The 19,325-nt window shown below is 53.5% G+C and overlaps 1 protein-coding gene across 2 annotated transcripts in view; it reads left to right on the forward strand.

Annotated features, from left to right (window-relative positions):
- RASSF5 (Ras association domain family member 5) overlaps positions 1-17,994 on the forward strand; it is a 65,377-nt gene extending 47,383 nt beyond the window's left edge. For both annotated transcript variants that reach the window (XM_045081133.1, XM_004756464.3), the window contains 4 exons: positions 11,673-11,786; positions 13,046-13,343; positions 13,808-13,923; positions 15,569-17,994. In XM_045081133.1, coding sequence (XP_044937068.1) covers positions 11,673-11,786; positions 13,046-13,343; positions 13,808-13,923; positions 15,569-15,721 — 681 coding nt within the window. In that variant the 3' untranslated portion in view covers positions 15,722-17,994. The remainder of the gene's footprint in view (positions 1-11,672; positions 11,787-13,045; positions 13,344-13,807; positions 13,924-15,568) is intronic.
- The last annotated feature ends 1,331 nt before the right edge of the window (positions 17,995-19,325 follow it).

Genomic DNA, 19,325 nt, shown 5'->3' on the forward strand with positions numbered 1-19,325 from the left:
GGCAGGCTGGGGAGTCCCCGGGCATTGAGTCATCTAACAACTCTGGTTGCTCCAGAATGCGGCTGCCTCAGCCACTTCATCTCTGGGCCCCTTCTAGATCTCTGAGCCCAGGCTTCCGTGTGCCTGAGCCCCTCTCTGGAGAGGCCCCTGGGAAGCTCTGAGACCCTCCCCTTGCTGTAGAGCTCCTCTGAGTTGGGCTGGACTGTTCAAGTCAGCCGGAGGATCCAGTGACTTCTTCGTGCGTGCAGGACAGTGGCCGGGGCCCAGGAAAAGAGCCGACCCCCAGAGGATGAGGGCCCACCTTGCTCTCAAGTAGGCTGGACTGCTCACTTGCCTGGAAGGCAGAAATTATGGGACACCCCAGCTGTACTGGAACCAGATGAAGCCAGCTGGCTACGAGGCCTCCTGTTGCCCCGCCCTTGGAATCCTCTTTTTCTTTAATTCTGATAAAATATACCTTACAGAACATTTACTGTTTTAACCCTTTTTAAGTATAGAGATCTGTGATGCTAAGTACATTGCCTGTGCTGTGTGCTAATCCCACCACCATCTCCAGAATATTTCCATCTTCTCCGCCAAAGCTCTGTCCCCATTACCAGCACCTCCCCACCCCCTCTCCCCACAGCCAGCCCCAGTCTACTTTCTGCCCCTGGGAATTTGACGACTCGAGGGACCTCCTCTAATTAGAATCATACAGTCTGTCCTTTGGTGCCTGGCTTATTTCCCTCAGTGTGATGTCTTCAGGGTTCCTCCCTGTAGCAGGTGCCACGGTTTCCTTCTTTTTAGGGGTGCATAATATTCCATTGCCTGTCTACACCAACTTGGTTCACCTATCCATCCATCGGGGCTTGCTTCCATTTTTTGGTTATTGTGAAGAATGCTGCTGTCAGCAGGAATGTGCAAATACCCGTCGGAGTTTTTGTTCTTACTTCTTGTAGGTATCAACCCAGAAGTAGCCTTGCTGGATAATCTGGTGATTCTTCCCGTTTAATCTTTCGAGGACTTGGTGGTCCGTTTACGAGGTGGCTTTGCCATTTCACCAGCAACTGCCCAAGGGCTCCAGTTGTCTCCGTGATCTTGCCCATACCTGCTGTTTTCTTTGTTTTTGATGATGGCCATCCCAATAAGTACGAGGTGGCCTCTCATTGTGGTTTTGATTTGCATATCCCTAATGATGAGTGATGTTGAGCCTCTTTCCGTGTGCTTATTGGCCATCTTTTTATCTTTGGAGAAATGTCTATTCCAGTCTTTTGTCCATTTCTAAAATGGGGTCTCTTTGTTGTTTTTGTTGGATTGCTGGGATTCTTTATATATTCTGGCTAGTGATCCTTTGTCAGACATGTGGTTTACAGTGGAATCCTCTTTAAATTGGTTCTGAAAGAGCAGCATTCAGGCTTCGGAGAGACTGGAGCCTGGCACGGGGTTTTGGACCCACTCTGTCGTGCTGCCCACCATCATTCCTGACTCACCCCACAGTGCTCTCTGGTTCTGGGTGCCCTGGGGACACAGAGATGGGAAAGGTACAATCCCTGGTTTTGGAGTCAAACTAAGGGGTCAGGGAGATGGAAAGGGGGCTGACCTATGTGAGGCTGGGTGAGGGGAGAGGAACTAGGATGGAAATCCCGTGAGGAGAACTGACCTGGAGAAAGACCTTCATGTGCCCTAGAAACTCTCAGGGCATCAGAAAATGCCCCAAGGGAAAAGTTCTGTGGCCGTTACAGTAGAATAGGTTGGTGTCACCTGGATTCACAGTTGAGACCTCTGAGCTGGGAGGAAGCTTCCACAAGTCTCAGGGGAGGGAGAGCAGAAAAGGAAGGGGTTTGCATCACCTGCTCTCAGAAACAGGACAGGAGTTTCCTCTGGTTTCTAGCTGTTGTCTCAGAAGTCGATAGGTGCCGTGGACCAGGAACCCTATAGGAGGAGCCTTATACGATTCTAGAACCTTTTACTCTTCCTATATTTATTTTGGGCTTTTATGTGCATGTGTCTGTATGTGTGTATATGTGCGTATATATGTATGTATTTATGTTCATGTGTATATATGTGTGTATATACATGTGCATGTGTGTATGTCTTATTACTCCTTTATGTTTTATTCAGTTCATTAGGCAAATGGTTGATGAGCTCCTCATGTCTGCCAGGCACTGTTTTGGGCACTGCTGCCGTGATCAGGGCAGGCCCTGTCCGCAGGGAGTCTGCATTCCGTGATCGAGCGGGTCAGCAGAGGCCACCAGGGCCATGTGTCTAGCCCACTGCCAGGCTGTGGGGAATGGGGGTCCGGGGGGGAGCGTCAGGAAACCCCCCAAGCAGAATGCATATACAGCTTTCTAGAGAGTGGACGAGCAAACAGTGTCCCTGGGGCCCACAGTCATGAGCTGTGAAGGACAGCGAGGGCCTCCATCTAGGCCTGCGAGGGGGTTCCCAGGACTAGGGTACCAAATCGCTGGTTTGCCCAAGACTGTCCTGACTCTAGCACTGAAGGTCCTGGGTCATAAGAAAACTTTCAGTCCCTGGTCAGCCTGGGACTCAGGAGCTGAGAGCATTGCTGACTTATCCCGAGGCACAGTGGTCTTGGTGTCTGAGGGGCCCACAATTCCTCATGCATCCACAAAAATGGCTTAATTTCTTTTGAAATCAGGAGGGAGAAAAATGAACTCTTGGGTTGAAGAAGTTGCTTTCTTCTGTGATATATATATATATATATATATATATATATATATATATATATATTTTATATCAATGCTATCATAAAGTAACATTTCCCATCTTTTTTTTTTTTTTTTAAATGGAGGAAGAGGGGCCCAGGGCCCTGACGACAGAAGTACTTAGGACACACAGAGTTGTAACATGGCTCTGGCTGAAGGGCCTGTCAGAAATCAAGGTGAAGGCAGAGGGATCCCATGTTGAGCCAGCCCTACCAACCCGCCATTCCTCAGCCTCACTGGAGAGCTGCCTACTGATGGCGATGGTGGCCACAGTGAAGGTTCACTGGCTACTGTTTATTGGGTGCCTGCTGTGTACGTGCACTAGCTGTTGATTGAGTGCTGGGTGTGTGTGCACTAGTTACTGTTTATTGAGTGCCTGCTGTGTACATGTACTAACTTTATTGAGTGCATGCTGTGTACATTCACTAGCTGTTTATTGAGTGCTTGCTGTGTATGTGCACTGGCTATTATTTATTGAGTGCTAGATGTTTATTGAGTGCCTGCTGTGTATGTGCACTAGCTGCTATTTATTGAGTGCGTGCTGTGTACGTGCATTAGCTGTTTATTGAGGTGCCAGCTGTGTACGTGCACTAGCTGTTTATTAAGTGCCTGCTGTGTATGTGCAGTGTGCTAAGCACTTCCAGATGTTTGAACTCATTTCATCTCTGTGACAAACATGTAAAGAAATCCTGTTGTTTGCACTTCATAGACAAATCGGAGCCTTGGGAGGACCGACTCGCGTGCATGCACAGACTGAGGTCATGCAGCGGTGGGAGCACTGGGGTCTGGGGATGAGGGGCTGAATCATTTCAGGGACTAAAAGGGATTGTGACTTGTGAGGTGCTGGTCTATCGGTGACTTTATCATGATCCTGAGGCCCTGTAGGTCTGGAACCTGAGTCACCGCCGCTCCAAGGGCAAGGGGCTCTCCCAGCCTCCTGCAGATGGCTGGTGTTCTTTGCCCCAACTCACCCCGGCTGACCCGCCCCTGCTTGTGGGAGGGAGGGACCATGCGCAGGCTCTGGGCCATGCTGGCCCCCTGGGGAGCCCGCTGGTGCACAGCCTTCACCCCTACACGTGGAGATGACATGGCTGCCTGGAAAGCACCGAGGCTCCGTCAGCCCCATGCTGCCCTGTGCTTCTTAACAGGCCTGTGCCTCTGCCTTCCCTCTGCAGGTGGTCTGTGCACTCCCATGGACCATGGCCCACTGGCTTCCTGTCCCAAGGTGACTTTCACAGCCTCACCCGTGGGCAACTCAATCAGTTACTGTTGACTGACTGTCTGCATGGACCATCTGCTCTAGGGTTTTGTCTTCAGCTTCTTTCCAGTTTCTCAAATCCCACCCCCTTTTTTTTCCTGCTCCTCTGTTTCCCACTCCTCCCCCAGAGCAGCTCAAATCCCGAATCCTGCAAGGTTATGCTCGTTCGCATGGCTCCCTGCTGAAACTCCTTCCTTCCTTGCTCTGCTGGGAATAGCCTCCTGGAGAACACAATTGAGGAGTTTCCAACCCTTATTATTTCTGGGATGTTGGCTGGAGCCAGAGAAGAATCTGGAGGAATAAATCCCTTCCCTACCCAGGGTGTGGCTGGGCAGCCATTCCAGAAGACAGGCCCTTCTGCACCTGGGGGAGGGCCCTACAGTGAGGACCCAAGGGGCTTCCTTCTTCCCATCTGCTTGAGGCCATCGAGAAGGGACCAGTGAGCCTTGCATGTGGTCTGGGCATTGAACAGGGCATTTGGTACCCAGCCCAGGCAGAGGGCTGTCTGCCCCTTTGGTTCGGAAGTTCCCAGGTAGGAGGGGCACGTGCGAGGCATCAGGTGTGTGGCGCCCCTGCCGCTCGAGGCCAGCAGGCTATCCTGGAAGGTGTCTGCGGATGGTCCTTCGCTCGCAGCAGAGCCTGACACTCTCGCCCCTGACATAGGCCTGGAGGTGCTTTCTGTCCAAGGGGCAAAAGAACGGCTGCTGAGAGATTTGCTAAGAGCTGAGAAAGAGGAAATGCAGCAAAGGCTCATGGACACTGGCTTCCGGGGTAGTTTTTGTTTTGTTTTCTTGAGTGGTGTGAGTTAGGAAGGTGTAGACCTCCTTGAGCCTTGGGGACGATTGGAGAAAGCAAGCAGCCGGTACTGAGACCAGTCACGCCACAAACGTGGCTTCCTGATACTGTCTCAGGCCAGTTCTCACCCCTGTGATTCAGACAAGCCAGCTGTCCTCTGAGGGCCCCAACCCCCACCCCACCCCCAATTCTCTGAAATAGAAGAGGAAGCAGTGATGAAAGAAACCACCCTCTCCTCGAGGTAAACTCATAGAGCTGCAAAGGCGTCTCACTTCATGATTTCACAGAGGAGGAAACTGAGGCCCTCAGATGGGAAGTAACTTGCGAGAGGTCACAGGTCAGGACGGTCTTGCATTCGTTCTGATCAGGAAGCTGCAAAGAGCTGAGCAGGGCCGGCCGCCAATTGGGAGCCCGCAGCCTGTGCCTTCACATCAGCCCCTTGGGGTGCGGGTCTGTGGGAGTGGCTCCTGGACCTGCCTGCAGTCCGTGGCTCAGCTCTGGGCTGGGCGCCACCCAGGCTGCCCCACCCTGTCCTGGCCACCTCCTTGGAGGTTACAGAGAGCTTGACAGAGCCTCGAAGGGGGTACGAAAGAGGCACAACCATCAGCCATCATATCTGTCTCTCTCCAGGGAACATCTACTTGGGAAGACGGGACTAACACATGTGCCATAAGAATGAAACCAGAAAAGGCAGGTCCAGGTAGATCCAGCTGCTGCCGCACAGGCTGCGAGGACACCTCCACGGGCCTTGTGGGGTGGACGTGTAGGCCAGCAGGTGCAGAGGTCCATCGTACGTGGTAATTGGCAGCTTGGCCACGACAGGAGCCTGAGGCACTGGGGCCACGGGGCTGGGGTTTGGGAGTCTGTCCCCGAGCCGGTGACTGAGCCTGGCCTCCCAGATGCGTCCCTTCCTCAGCCAGCTTGTCGCCTCCCCCGCCGGGAGCCGGGCGCCGGGAGGAAAGCAGGCCCAGGTCCGCTGAAGCCATGAAGCCTCTGGCGACTTGTGCAAGGGGTCATGACAGAGCGAAGTACAGAAGGCCGGTCGGCTGGGGACATGCAGGGACAACACAGCTGTCGATGGGACTCTCCCTCAGGGGCAGGCGGCGCCTAGCACAAAGCCCCCGATGGGACTCTCCCTCAGGGGCAGGCGGCGCCTAGCACAAAGCCCCGTATTGGCCTTTCTCAGCTTGGGAACTGAAATGGCAGGGATCTCCTGCTTGAGAGCAGAGAAGGAGGAGATCGCCATGGGCAGGGGAAACCTCACGATGCCGGGGAGATGGCGCTCAGGGAGATGGGGGCTCCGCACCCTGAGCGGGAGGGGGCAGACTACGGGTCATGCGCCAGGCACCATAGATAACGTGCTACCGACCCCCGGCCGCGCTCATCCCGGGGCTGTTCCAAGCCATGATGGCAGAGGGATGTAGTTGTAGCCAGGACTGTACGGTCAGCAAAGCCTCGGGTGTTTGCTCCCTGGCGCTGGACGGGAAAAGCGTGCCAGCTGCTAGTGTAGAGTGTGCCACGCTCTGGGGCACAGCGGCCAATCCTGATGGAGTTCTCAAGGAGAGTGAGGCGTGGGCTTGGCTCCTAGGCGTCGGGCTTTGTAGGCCCGGGAGGATAGTCACAGTATGTGCCTTTGGGTGGCTTTGATGATGTCCGCAATGTGTTTGCCCCGTGCTCTCATTTGGTCTTCCTATCTGTGCATGAATTCTATTAGGCAATGAAGGATTTGTATTTCAAATCGATAGCTGGAACTGAGGACAGAGTCTGAGGCTTGAAGAGGTTATCAGATTTCCGCAAGATCACTTAGTTAGTCTTGGGAGCCAGGCCTCAAACACAGGCTTATGTTCATCCTGTAGGTGTTTTCTGAGCCTCTTAGGCTCTAGGATGCCACGACAGGTAAGACAGGCGCAGGCGTGTCTCCCACAGAACTCAGTCCATGCTGATATCCGAGGCTCACTGCACTGCAATTCCTAGGAAAAAAATAAGTTCTTTCTCCTCCCGCCCCTTCCTTGTAGGCAATGGGGAACCACTGGAGGTTCCTGAGCAAGTGTCTATTGTTTACTTCGTGCTCGGTATGGACATAAGAAGAAACAGAAGTATGGTACAAGTTATTAAGAAAATTCACTCTAATTGGGAAGACAACTCAAGATAGTTAGTCTACTTGGAGGTTAATACAAATAGATGCATATTTAAGTGCCAGGCAGTATAGTGCTAGCTTTACATGTGGGTAGCTTTAACCTTGCTGGGGCTTGGTTTCCCCATCTGTGAAATGGGCATTCTCATGGACTTGTGGTGAGGATGACACGGACTGAGACAGATCATCATCACCATTGTTCAGGGCAGGAGTGGCCAGAGAGGCCGGGACAGAGAGCAGGACCTCAGGTGGGCAGATGGGAGCAATATGATGAAAGCATCAGGAAAGAAGAAGCAGCTGAGAAGTTTAAGAAGAGGGAGAGTAAAATTTTCAGCAAAAATGAGGTTGGTTTGATTTGGGTCAAAAGACAATGGGCACAAAGTTATCTGAGGTATCAGAGTGTCTGATTCTCCTCAACCTGCTCCTCCCCTGCCCCCGACCCCCACTGCTGCCCTGGGTCCACCTGGGGATACTAGGAACCACAGGACTCATTCGGAGCTGCTTCTTCCACCGTGACCATGTGTCCTTGGTTCGGATGCACAATTTACCAATGTTTGGGTTTCTTCATAAAGTAAAATTCAGCTTGGGGTAAATCGGCTCTGAGGTAGGCCCCAGAGCACATGGGATGGTTCTCTTCATTTTGTTGTTAGGGATATATATGTATATGTTTTAATTAATTAATTAATTAATTAATTAAGAGAGAGAGAGAGAGCGGGCACGTGCACATATGACTGGCAAGGCGGGGTAGACAGAGGCGGGGGGGGGGGAGTCCCCGTACTGAGTGCGGAGCCTGATACGGGGCTCAGTTTGGGGCTTGATCTTACGGACCTGGAGATCCTGACCTGAGCCCAAATCAAGAGTCGATGCTTAAGGGACACAGCTACGCAGGAGCCCCAAAGATATTTTTAATAGAGAAGTTTGGGGCTCACTCTCAGGGGAGCTTGGACTCCTAGCACCCAGGCTCTTCACGTGGCTGTATCCTAATACCCTTGAGCCCTGAGAGGCAACACAGCCCCTTCCGTAGCTCCAGATGGCAGAGCACACACCTCTTTTCCACCAGCACCCTCATTTGCCAGCCGCCATGGGCACAGCTAGACCATCTGGCACCAGTGCCGGGGGCTCAGAGCAGGTGTGTTCCATGCCAGGTGCCCTGAGAGACATAGACCCCCAAGGAGAGACACATCCGTGGCCAAGGCCAGTGTTTGTGAAACCCTAACAGAGTGAGTTCCCTGTTCTTTCTCCATCTCGGGCCACCCTGAGAGATACAACTCTATGTTTCTGGCTCTGTACCCATGGACAGAAACAAATCTTTCACTTTGAGGACATGAAAATCTGACAGGTGAATAAGAATTGAGGTCTTTGCCTTACACTCTGAAGACGACTCTATTGGTGTTGATCTTGTTCAGCCTAAACCTTGGCGGAACCCTACACCACACATCAGAAGCTCGGAGACGGAGCCCAAGCAGGGTTTCTAGAGATCCCCTAGATGATTCCATGTGGAGCTGAGTTGAAGAACCACTGGCCTAGATTTTGTGCCATCCCTGGGAGGGGAAAGGATTAGTGGGTGCTTGTGACTGACTCGCTGGCTGACTGGCTGGCCCACTTTGCAGGTGATTCATGCAATCCACCCGTCAGATCTTGTCTGCCAGAGGTGGTGTGGGCAGCAGCCATGTCAGCCCTGGGGGCTGACGTTCCAGCCTGGGGGACTTTGCCTGTTGGCCACACAGGGCTCCTGGCACCCCCAGATGGGGTGGTGGAATCAGGACAGCCATCTTCTGCGTCAGTCCTGGAAGGGGTAGCCTCCGATGTTCGCGTCACTTCCCCAGGTTTGTGGTGGGCAAGGGGAAGGAACAGATGAGTTATCTGCTGAAGAGAAGGGGAACAGGAAGAAGAAACCTCTAGTTACAGCCGCTGTGACTATTGCTGTATACAAACCCAGGCCTGGAATAATCGACTTTTGAAAGCCGTGAACCAGCTGCCTTTTCTTATAGGGAAATGGCTGTAGTTCACTTGGAAACTATGAGAGGAGAACTTCCCAGAACTTCTAGAGTTTCCTGTCCATCATTTATTTTATTTTATTTTATTTTATTTTTATTTGTTTAGTAGATGATTATGAGAAAGCTGTCAGCCCCTGAGGAGGGGAGAGCCTGTGTGTCTCAGAGATGGATAGGATGGACCACAGAGTAGGAACCAGATAACTAGTCTGTGTGACTGGCAGCTCCCACGGTTGGGCCACGGCCAGGCACACGTGGTCCCACAGAGATGGTCCAGGTATGGGGAAGGGCAGGGTTGGGAGGGCTTCCGGGGAGGTACGTGTCCCTGGGAATGGACTGTGGGAACAGATGAGCTCCCTCTGAGGCTCCCCGGATTGATGCTTTGCCAGTGAATGAAGATACTGCCTGAGGCTCACATCTGTTGTTGCTTACCTCAGGCAAGCAGGAGAACCCCTGGGCTGTGTGCTGCCCCTTGGGGCGCTTGGATGGTCCAGTTCTAGGGCCCGAAGGGCATGCAGGGAAAGGATGGCTCCCTCATGCCACCCGAGAGAGTAGAAGGCCGTCCTTGGTGGCTTTGTTGGTGACATGGTACCCTGGGTCCTGAGTTCTTTGGGGGCCTGACCCATTGATCTGATAAACCATGGACGAATGTTTCACAGGTCCCGTCATTTATGGGCCTTCGTTTGGCAGCTGCAACCCTGGCCCTCATGGACTGGCATGGGATTTCAGTGATCGTTATGGGAGTGGCAGAAGCGCCGTCCTAGAGTGCCCGGTGGTGGATTGAGAAAAACATGGGCTCCACACTTGGATGGACTCTGTTCCAGGCTCTACTCAGAGGCTTGCTAGCAGTGGGACCACAAGTGTGTTCCGTAACCTCTCCAGGCCTCAGCTTTGTAATCTGTGAAATGGGAGTGACGGAGGTGGTAACGCGAGACAGGGTATGTGAGAGCACGGAGCGCAGCGCTGGTCCCTCAGATCTCTGAGGAAGAGGACTGGAGCAGACAGGCCAAGGCAAGAGGCTGGGATGGAAAAGGGCTGTCGGCTTATCTCCATGCAGAGGGGTGGGCGGTGGGCGTTGGGAGGCCACACCGGCTCTCTGGGGCAGCCTCAGAGTCGGCCACGTTATCTGCTGTGTGAGGTCGGAAAGTGAGAGGAGGCCGCGCAGGCATCGTGCTGAGCGTGCCCTCTCCTCCCGCGGCTTGCTGACTGCTGACGGGAGGCACTGCAGGGACAGGCTCCAGTGAGCGGGGGGGGGGGGGGCTTTGTGTTCCACTGGGTGCTGGGGTCCTGACAGGACGACCGTGAAATCCTCCAGCCGAGCCACACCCCTCCAGGAAGGTGCTGGGTGGTGGCAGGGAGGCAGCCAGAAGAACACAGGGGCCCCGCCTCTCTGGGCCTCAGTTTCCTCATTTGCCAAAGGAGGATCCTGACTCGAGTCTTGAGTCTGCTCGATTTCTAAAATCAGATGAATTCTGGGCAGGTTTTTACCAACGTATTTGTTTCCCCAAACCGTGGCTCCCGCACCCCCGGCCACACACGGGCAGCCTGAAGACATCATCAGGAAGGCGGGCGGTGGTGACGAGGAGGGAAAGGCAAGGAACCGATCAGGGGACAGAGTCGCTTAGACCCCAGAACTCACCCTGCAGCGCGAAGAGCGATGACCTCCATCCCCTTCCTCAGCCTTCTTCTTCCCTCACGCTTCCCTGGGGTTGGCGGCGGGCACAGGAGAACCCCTGGGAAGAACACAGCAGAACAGTCTGGAATTTCCTTGTAGGTCTGCACCTGCAGACTCAGGGCTTTAGGCAAGTTACTGAGCTCCTCTGAGTCCCGGTCGTCTCACCTGAAAATGTAGGTAATAATCTCCACCTCACAGCGTCTTGGTTCGTGAGGATTAAAGGAGACGCTGCGTGCCATATTCTGGCACAGGGGAGGTGTTGAGTGGATGCTCTTGTCCCCATTCCCCGGGAGGGGAGGCTGAGTCTCTCAGTTATTGTAGAAGGACGACCCCTGGCTCCTTCCGGTTCATTCATGCATTTGACAAATACATAAAGTTGACCCCTTGAGCAACTTGGGGGTTGGGGGCTCTGACCCCCTGCACAGTCAAAAATCTGAGGCTAGTTTTTGACAGCTCCCAGACTTAACCGCTAATAACAGTCTGCTGTTGCCCAGAAGACTTACGAATAACACGAATAGGCGATGAACACAACTTTGCATGTCATACGCATTATATGCTGCACTCTTACACTAAAGTAAGCTAGAGAAAAGAAAATGTTATTAAGAAAATCATAAGGAGGGGCACCTGGGTGGCCCAGTTGGTTGAGCGTCCGACTCTTGATTTCGGCTCAGGTCATGATCTCGAGGTGGCAGGATTGAGCCCTGAGCCTGGCATTTCTCTATTCCCACAGCATCTAAATGCAGTCTTGTCCCTAGTAACCCTAAATAAGCAAATGCTGTTCTGCTGATGGACCGAATTCATCATCCGTGCTTGCGTGCTGGGCACGTTCATATTAGTCTCTCAGCGAGCCCAAGGGGTAGACCTTGTTCCCATTTCACAGGTGAGGAGACTTGGAGATTTAAGTCACTGACCCAGAGCCGCTGGGCTTCCCAGGGGCACCACTGGGATTTGATCTCTGATTCTTCTCACCCTGCACCCAGGAGATTAGTTTTCACTGGGGGACTGGTGCTCCCTTCTTCTTGGTCAGGGAGGTCTTTGGGAGGGTGTGATCCTCCCCTTTCTCATAATGAGCACCACTGCGTACCCACTGTCACTTCTGTGTCTGTTCCAGAATGTCTGTAAACCCGCCGAGGAGGCCACGCAGCGGCCGCCCACACTGCAGGAGATCAAGCAGAAGATTGACAGCTACAACACCCGGGAGAAGAACTGCCTGGGCATGAAGCTGGTGCGTGCGGGGGGCCTGCCCGCCTGCCCCCACCTGGCCCCGGCCACCTCTTCCACTGGGGCTCCTCTGTTCTCCCTCTGGATTCTGGGGCGGCCCCTCCCCTTTCTTCAGTCCTGGGGAGGCCTAGGGGCTTGTGGGAGGCTGTCGGGGACCCCTCCCCCCACCCCTGTGTGCTGCAGGGAAACAGAATGGACTTTAGATAAGATCCAGGTCCATCTCTGGCTCTTCCCCTTTTTCTGCTTTGGGAAACCCTTTTAACCTCCCTGGGCTTTGGAGTAAAATAGTGGTCAGAGCTGTTGTGGGAATTAAGTAAGGTACAAAGACCTCAATAACTGGTATTGCTTGGCCCCCAGGAAGGCTTTATTTTTTTTTTTTTTAAAGATTTTATTTATTTATTTGACAGACAGAGATCACAAGTAGGCAGAGAGAGAGAGAGAGAGAGAGAGAGAGAGAGAGAAGCAGGCTTCCTGCGGAGCACGGAGCCCAATGCGGGGCTCGATCCCAGGACCCTGAGATCATGACCTGAGCCGAAGGCAGCAGCCCAAACCACTGTGCCACCCAGGCGCCCCCCAGGAAGGCTTTATAAGAGGGAGTTCCCAGCTCCTGTCCTCTCCCTTTTCTTGTCTGTGTCCCGGGGAAGCTTCCGGAGACTGCGGAGCTCTGAGAGGGGAGGTACCAACTCTGCGGGGCTTCCAAAGGCCGTAAGCAGCCGGAAAGGGAGAATGTAGAAGATCCCTGCCCCCTGCTGGTCGCTGCTAGCAACTGGCTCTCTGGGGCTTCAGCCCAATGGGGCACTAGAAAACCCAGTCTCCCCTGGTCCTGGGCTTAAGCCTTGCAGACTGCTGGGTTTTGGAAAGAGATGCAGAAGGAAATGCAGTGGGCTCATTTTCCAAGGACCTCATTACGGAGCTTTCCTGCTCCTCCTTGGTTTGGAGGGACAAACCCTGCCTCCTAGGAACAGGGACTCAGAAAAGGTAAGGGACTGGGACAGGGAGCCTGAGCCCTGGGAGGGCAAGCTCCTCCTGTCCTCTTGCATTGCTGGATACTGCAAACCTTTTCCTGGCCCTATGCAGGGTGGGCAGGGGGACATTGTCTCTGCCCTCCAGCACCCCCAGGTCGGCAGAGACAGGAACAACTTGGGGAGACAGGTCGGGGACTGACTGGGATGGCACTGCTATTAGGAAAGGCCTCTGCAAACCGTGACTCCCCCACCCCCGCCCTGACCCAGCCTGACCCATAGCACATCCCCTGCTCCGCAGAGTGAAGATGGCACCTACACGGGTTTCATCAAAGTGCATTTGAAACTCCGGCGGCCGGTGACGGTGCCTGCTGGCATCCGGCCCCAGTCTATCTATGACGCCATCAAGGAAGTGGACCTGGCGGCCACCACCGACAAGCGGACGTCCTTCTACCTGCCGCTCGATGCCATCAAGCAGCTACACATCAGCAGCACCACCACGGTCAGCGAGGTCATCCAGGGGCTGCTCAAGAAGTTCATGGTTGTGGACAATCCCCAGAAGTTTGCACTTTTTAAGCGGATACACAAGGACGGGCAAGGTATGCAAGGGCGAGCTCCCGGTCCGAAACCATCTCCCCCGCTACAGGCCTGGCAGACTTGGTGCGGAGGAGGACTGGGCTTCCCTGGGGCGCCACTGTCCAGCCACGCGGCAGAGAGCTGGCCGGGAAGCTCATGCCTGCTCCCCGCGCCCCTCACTTTATCTGTGACTACAGGAAAACCACACCCCGGGCTCCCACTTCCTTATCTGTAGAAGGGGAGAGAAACCGCCCGCCGTTCCTAATCTTTGTGGTGATGCGAATGGAAACACGCTTCAAACTCTGGGCAGACATCAAAGATAAAAGGGCATTCCCTATTCATGTCAGGTTCATCTCATTAGGTTGAAAGGATGGTTACTTCCGGTCATGACCTTCCCGTGTCTGCATTTCCGCGCCTGTCCCACCTACACTGAGTCCCTGACCCTCTTTTCCGAGACGCGCCTCCAGGTCCCTCTCTTGCTTTGCAGTGCTCTTCCAGAAACTCTCTGTTGCCGATTGCCCTCTCTACCTGCGCTTGCTCGCCGGGCCTGACAATGACGTCCTCAGCTTCGTGCTCAAGGAGAATGAAACTGGAGAGGTGGAGGTGGGTCTGGGCCCCTTTGCGCGGTGCAAAAGCCCAGCCCTCAGGGCACCCTGGCTGGGTGCTGGTGGGCGTCGTCCTCACCACCGGCATGGGTGGCATGGGTGGGGGCCTTGTGGCAGCCGCGGAGGCAGCTGGGAAAATGTCCTGGGGAAGTTGAGCCTGGGGCAGTGCCGGGCTGCGGAGTTCAGCGTCTAAAGCCGGGATTGTAAGCATCCTGGGGGAGCAAGTCAGGGCCTGTGTCTGGCAAGGCCTGTGGAAAGAAAGGATTTCGTGTGCTTTTTTTTTTTTTTTTTTCCTGAAAAGCCGGGGTGGAGGGACACTGAGAAAGGCCCATGTCCCGGCCGGGGTTGTTTCGCTCCAGGATGGTTGAGGTCCAGCCAGCTCCATCTCTGGCCTCCACTGGATACAGAGATTTTGGAGCCATTTGTCTCTTCCTGGTGCGTAAAAACTGGCCCTTTTCCTCAAAGCGCCGCTCATCGGAGTCCAGTCCAGTGGCACGGAATCGGGTGAAATCAGGCTGGTGTTCCCTGTGGCCTGGGATCCTGGGGCTCAGGAGTCACAGAGGAGTGACTGAGGCCAGGCGTTTGCCACTCTGTGGTCAGCGGAGGCCTATGGTTTGGGGCAACAATCTTGCAGGTCACTCGGCGGTCTGGGGGATCCAGGCAGTTCGGGGCCCTGTTCCTTCTCCCTGCTTCAGTCAGGCAGCTCTGCTTCATCTGATTTACACGTTAGAGTGTGTAAGAGTTTGTTCGGGAAAAAGTACTCTGCTGACAGTGTTTGGACGCTGCTGGCCCAGTGCAGACCTCTGGGGCCTGGGAGTTTACAGACCAGGCCCTAATTCCCTTTCTGCTGCTGCCAGCTCTGTAGCCACAGCTGTACCTCCTCCTGTCTGTGGACTTCAGTCTTCTCCATTATGCAATGGGGGGATTAAACTAGATAAACCTTAATATCCTTTTGTGCTCAAAATCCCTGGCTCCACGGGTGGTGGGGGAATTGGTGAGGGGTGGGGGCTCTGCTCCTGGGTCAGTCTGAGAGTGGTCAGGTCCCACTTGGGCAGGCCAGGGCCAACAGGGCTGTCTGGAGCTTTCTGGGTTCTGGGATCCCATTATCTGCTCTGCCAGCCAAGGGAGGCAGGGACCCTCATTCCGTGGCAGATGAGCTAACCAGACAGAAGGGCACAGTGATGTGCCCAAGGTCACGTGGTGCTGTTGGGCTGAAACCCCGTCTCTGGAGGCCAAGCCCAGCTCTCCTCCACCTGCCTGTTGAGGGCCTGCACACTGAGAGCCTTTCGCTCAGCACCCCCAAAATGGACATCCGGACAGGCCAGCAGGGGCCTGAGCGGCCCCAGTATCACTGTTCAGACCTTAGCTGCCACACAGAAAATATCAGATGGTTGATTCTCCAAATAAAACACCACTCATGGAGGGGTACCTCTGGGTCATGAGATGTCAGGATTTGAAATCTGGTGGCTGGTAACACGGGAAACCCAAGCTTCCTCCACGGCAGTGGTCTACTCGGTAGTAAGCCCAGTGTAAGCTGTGTGCAGGTGGAGGCAGCGGGGGCTGGGGGCCCCTCAGGTCGTGTGGCTTCTGACCTGTCTCCTGTTCCTTTCTCCCCCATCGCTCTCACCCTGGTTGGCTCACAGTGGGACGCCTTCTCCATCCCCGAGCTCCAGAACTTCCTAACGATACTGGAAAAGGAGGAGCAGGACAAAATCCAACAAGTTCAGAAGAAGTATGACAAGTTTAGGCAGAAACTGGAGGAGGCCTTAAGAGAATGCCAAGGCAAACCTGGCTAACCGGTCCTGCTTCCTCTTCTTCTGGTGCCCATGGATTTCTTTTTATTATTAATTATTATTTTGCAACAGACACTTTTTCTCAGGACACCTGTGGCGGGTGCATCTGTGCCCCCCTCCCCGGCCGGGCAGTTCCAGACGTGGCACGAAACCTCTGAGGGACACGTGTGCTCGCAGGCTTGGCCCCACCTGCCACACGCTGCCAAGGAGCGGGACCCCATGGGGAGAAAAGAGCCTCGGACCTCAGCGCGGTCCTTGAGCTCTTCGGAAGCCAACCAGCTGCCTCTCTCATCACCAAACTGGAACTGTTTGCACCAGCCGGCAAAGGAAAGAAGAAAGGTTTTAGAGCTGTATGTTCTTTCTCTGGCTTTCATTCTTCCTCAGTCTCTTATTTGCCACTCATAGACCTTTATTTATGAGTCAAAAATTATAGTATGTTCCTTGAGCAGGTCTGGGCTAAGCCCCGAAAGTAAGAGAATGCTCGTAAGAGGATTGTCCTTCACTGTCCCAAGGTGCCTGTTGTTCATGCTCAAGGGAAGGTCGTAAAGCCACTGGCCCCAGATGCTCAGGTAGGGAGCCCTAAAGCCGAGGCCGGCTCAGAGATTTCCAGAGAAGCTGCAGCCTGCCTCAGCCCTCATCGCTCAAGTCTGCACCCATGGAAACCCAAAGGCATATCTATTTGCGCATGTGTGATGCCTCGTCACGTCTTTGTCAACAAGTGTTTGTTTTTGAGTTACAACTTGGAGTTCGTATGGCCTTCATCCTCATGTGTTTCCATAAAGGGAAACCAATTTACCAATTTTAATGTCTCCTGAGGAGTACGGAAATCAGGCAGTCGGAGAAAGCCAAAAAGCGTTGCAGAGAAATGTGTCCACCTTGTCCTCGGCCTTCCCCCAGCTCGAGAGCCGGGGAGGGCTTGGCTGCCCTGCTTTTCCTGCTCGGCCTTCCTCGCGGCCTGTTCCCTCCCCCCCGGGCATGCTGGGGTCTCCAGGTGCCGTGGAGGAGCTGCCCTGAGGACTGATGGGGGAACCTCCCAACTCAGCCCAAATGGAGTCCTTTGTGCTCTGAAGCCCAGGCCAGCCCAAGGCGTTGTGCTCTGTGAGCTTGCGGGCTGGCCTCCGGCTGATCTCAGTGCCTTTTTGTTTTCAGAGAGAGACAGGAGCAGGGTGTACTTGCTTTGCTGCCGGCTTGCTCCTGCCAGGAAGGGGACGGCGGTGGTGTGGGAGGCGAGGCCAGGAGAGCTCTTCCGCCGAGAACGGGGCAAGAGTCACAGACCTCCTTCCCCTCTAAGGTCTTGGGCTTTGACTCCCAGGAAGTGATGTTAAACCACATGGATGGGGTGGATGAGGTCCCCAACCTACATCTGTACCGGCTCTTGTTCGGGTGCAAAATGAAAAATAAACTCGCCAAGCAACTGAAGCAAGTGGCTAGGCTGCAGACAGTCCCTTGAGACGGAGGAGGACTTTTCACGGTCAAAGCAGGGCCGGCTTTCCAGTCCGGCCTCGGAGAGATCCCTTCTTCACTCTCCTCTGCCTTCCCAGGTCCTTCTTGGGTTGGGTTGAGCCCCAGCTTCTTCGTGTAGCCTCAGAAGTCCCTTCCCTGACCCTTGCTGTGTCCACACTGCCCCCGATCCCAGAAGGAATGCTGACCCCAAGTCGTACAAACTGTGTGTAGTCTTTAGAGCTGCAAAAGCAAGACAAGCTAGCAGCTCAAAGAGTGTTTAGGTTCCCCAGAACCCTGGTTCTCTGCCATCTCATGCTCAGCCTTATTCCTTCCCTCCCTGAAAAAACCTCTCTCTCCCTGCTGTGTATTAAAGGGAGTGGGGGGAGAGTCCTTTTCCTTCATGCTGCATGTCTTTAACATTAAAGGAAGGCACGGCTCCTGCTGCAGCCCCCGTGAATGCTGCTGAGAACCTCCCTCGGATGGGGGCGGCTATTTTTATTTTTGAGAAGGAAAATAAAGTCATGTATATATATATACATAAAGGCATATAGCTATATATAAAGAGATAGGGGTGTTTATGAAATGAGAAAATTCTGGGAAAATTCTGACTTTATCTAAAGCACAGTTAGACCCAGGACCCATGCTGAGGTCCGAGCCTCGGCGAACAGTCTGTATAAAGTATCCCTTCCCCCAGAGGTGGGTATGACTGCTGGTAGTGCCTTCGATCCTTGTGTTGCCCTGTGTGTACGTGTTTGTTTTGAGGATATTTTCCTTTTACATGTCTTTCTTATATGGATTTTAAAAAAAGTAATAAAAGCTTGTTGCAAAAATGACCCAGTTTGGAGACCTCTTCTTTGTCCTTTACCATCTCCTGGAAATTGGGAGCCAGGGGAGAGTGTGGGAACGGAGAAGAGCACGTACTTCTGGGGAAAGTCAGATTTTCTTCTGCCAGCGAACAGAGAAATGAAGGCTGCTCTTCAAAGAATCTTGAGAAAACTGTCCAAGTGCACGGGCTGACGGGCGCTGCCCAGGTGCTTGGCTGCTGTGCTGCCCCACAGAGCAGGAGAGGAAAGGGCATGTATTCTAGAAGGGGATCCTGAGTGAGAAAAGAGGAGGGGCTTTCTGGAGCTAAGCATCGGGACAGACTATTGAGGTAGATGATGATTCTTCTACTTCAGGAATTATTTATCTGTGAAAATTTAAGGTCATCTAACCTAGAGGAGGAAGGTTAGATGAGGCGAGTCAAACAGTCCTTTCACATTAGCATTATTTAACTTCCATGGGTTGGGGGCAGCGCTCTGTCATCACGGAAATAACCACACAGGGTTATTAAGAAGAAACTGCTGCCCTCCTTCTGGTAGGGACCACACATAATGCACTGAACGAGGGCCCTCGGGCCACAGAGGCTGGTCAGAGGGAGACAGCTCCCTCCCTACCTCCCTGGCGGAGAGAACATTCCATCCAATAGACATTCCTAAAATTATCCGAGCACGGGGCACCTCTGTAACATCTGTTCACCTAGACCTCCAAGAAGTAGGTCTTTCAATAACTTTGCCAAAACCTGGACATGAACCGGTTTCTGCTTTTCACTGCAACCCATTTGGTAACATTATGGGAGTAAGTTCAAAGTTATAAATTTGACTTTGAAAGAGACTGCTGGGCCTCGCAGAGAAAAAAAAAAAATTCATTCACCAGCCTTCTTACACATGCCTATGGTGCTCCGAGGAGGAGAGGGAAGGTGAGTCAGCGCAAATGGGTAATTGTTACTGGAAAAACCATTCAAAACACAGGCCCTGACAGCACGGTCATAGCAGGACTCTGAGTTAAACCACAGCCAGGAGTGAAAGTGCATTTTAGACCCACCCAGCCATTTACTGGCTTTGTGTCTTTAACAGAGATCAACAGGACGGGACACAACCTCTCTGAGCCTCCAATCCCACCAAGACTGGGCAAGGTAAATGATGTTTGTGAAAGAACCTTATGAAATCCTACACGTTATCTGGGTGTAGGGTGGGGGTCTCTAGAACCAAAGCAGGCTTGGGGTTGTTACTAAAGCAGGGTGGGGGTCTTTAGAACTAAAGTAAAGTAGGGGAAAGTTCAGCCCTTCGGCACAGGGGTCTGAGATGGCTGTACTTAGGCTAAGGCTAAACCTGAGGTGGGATGG

This window comes from Mustela putorius, unplaced genomic scaffold (assembly GCF_011764305.1).
Source record: "Mustela putorius furo isolate JIRA1106 unplaced genomic scaffold, ASM1176430v1.1 tig00000508_pilon_pilon_pilon, whole genome shotgun sequence".
Classification (NCBI taxonomy): Eukaryota; Metazoa; Chordata; class Mammalia; order Carnivora; family Mustelidae; genus Mustela; species Mustela putorius.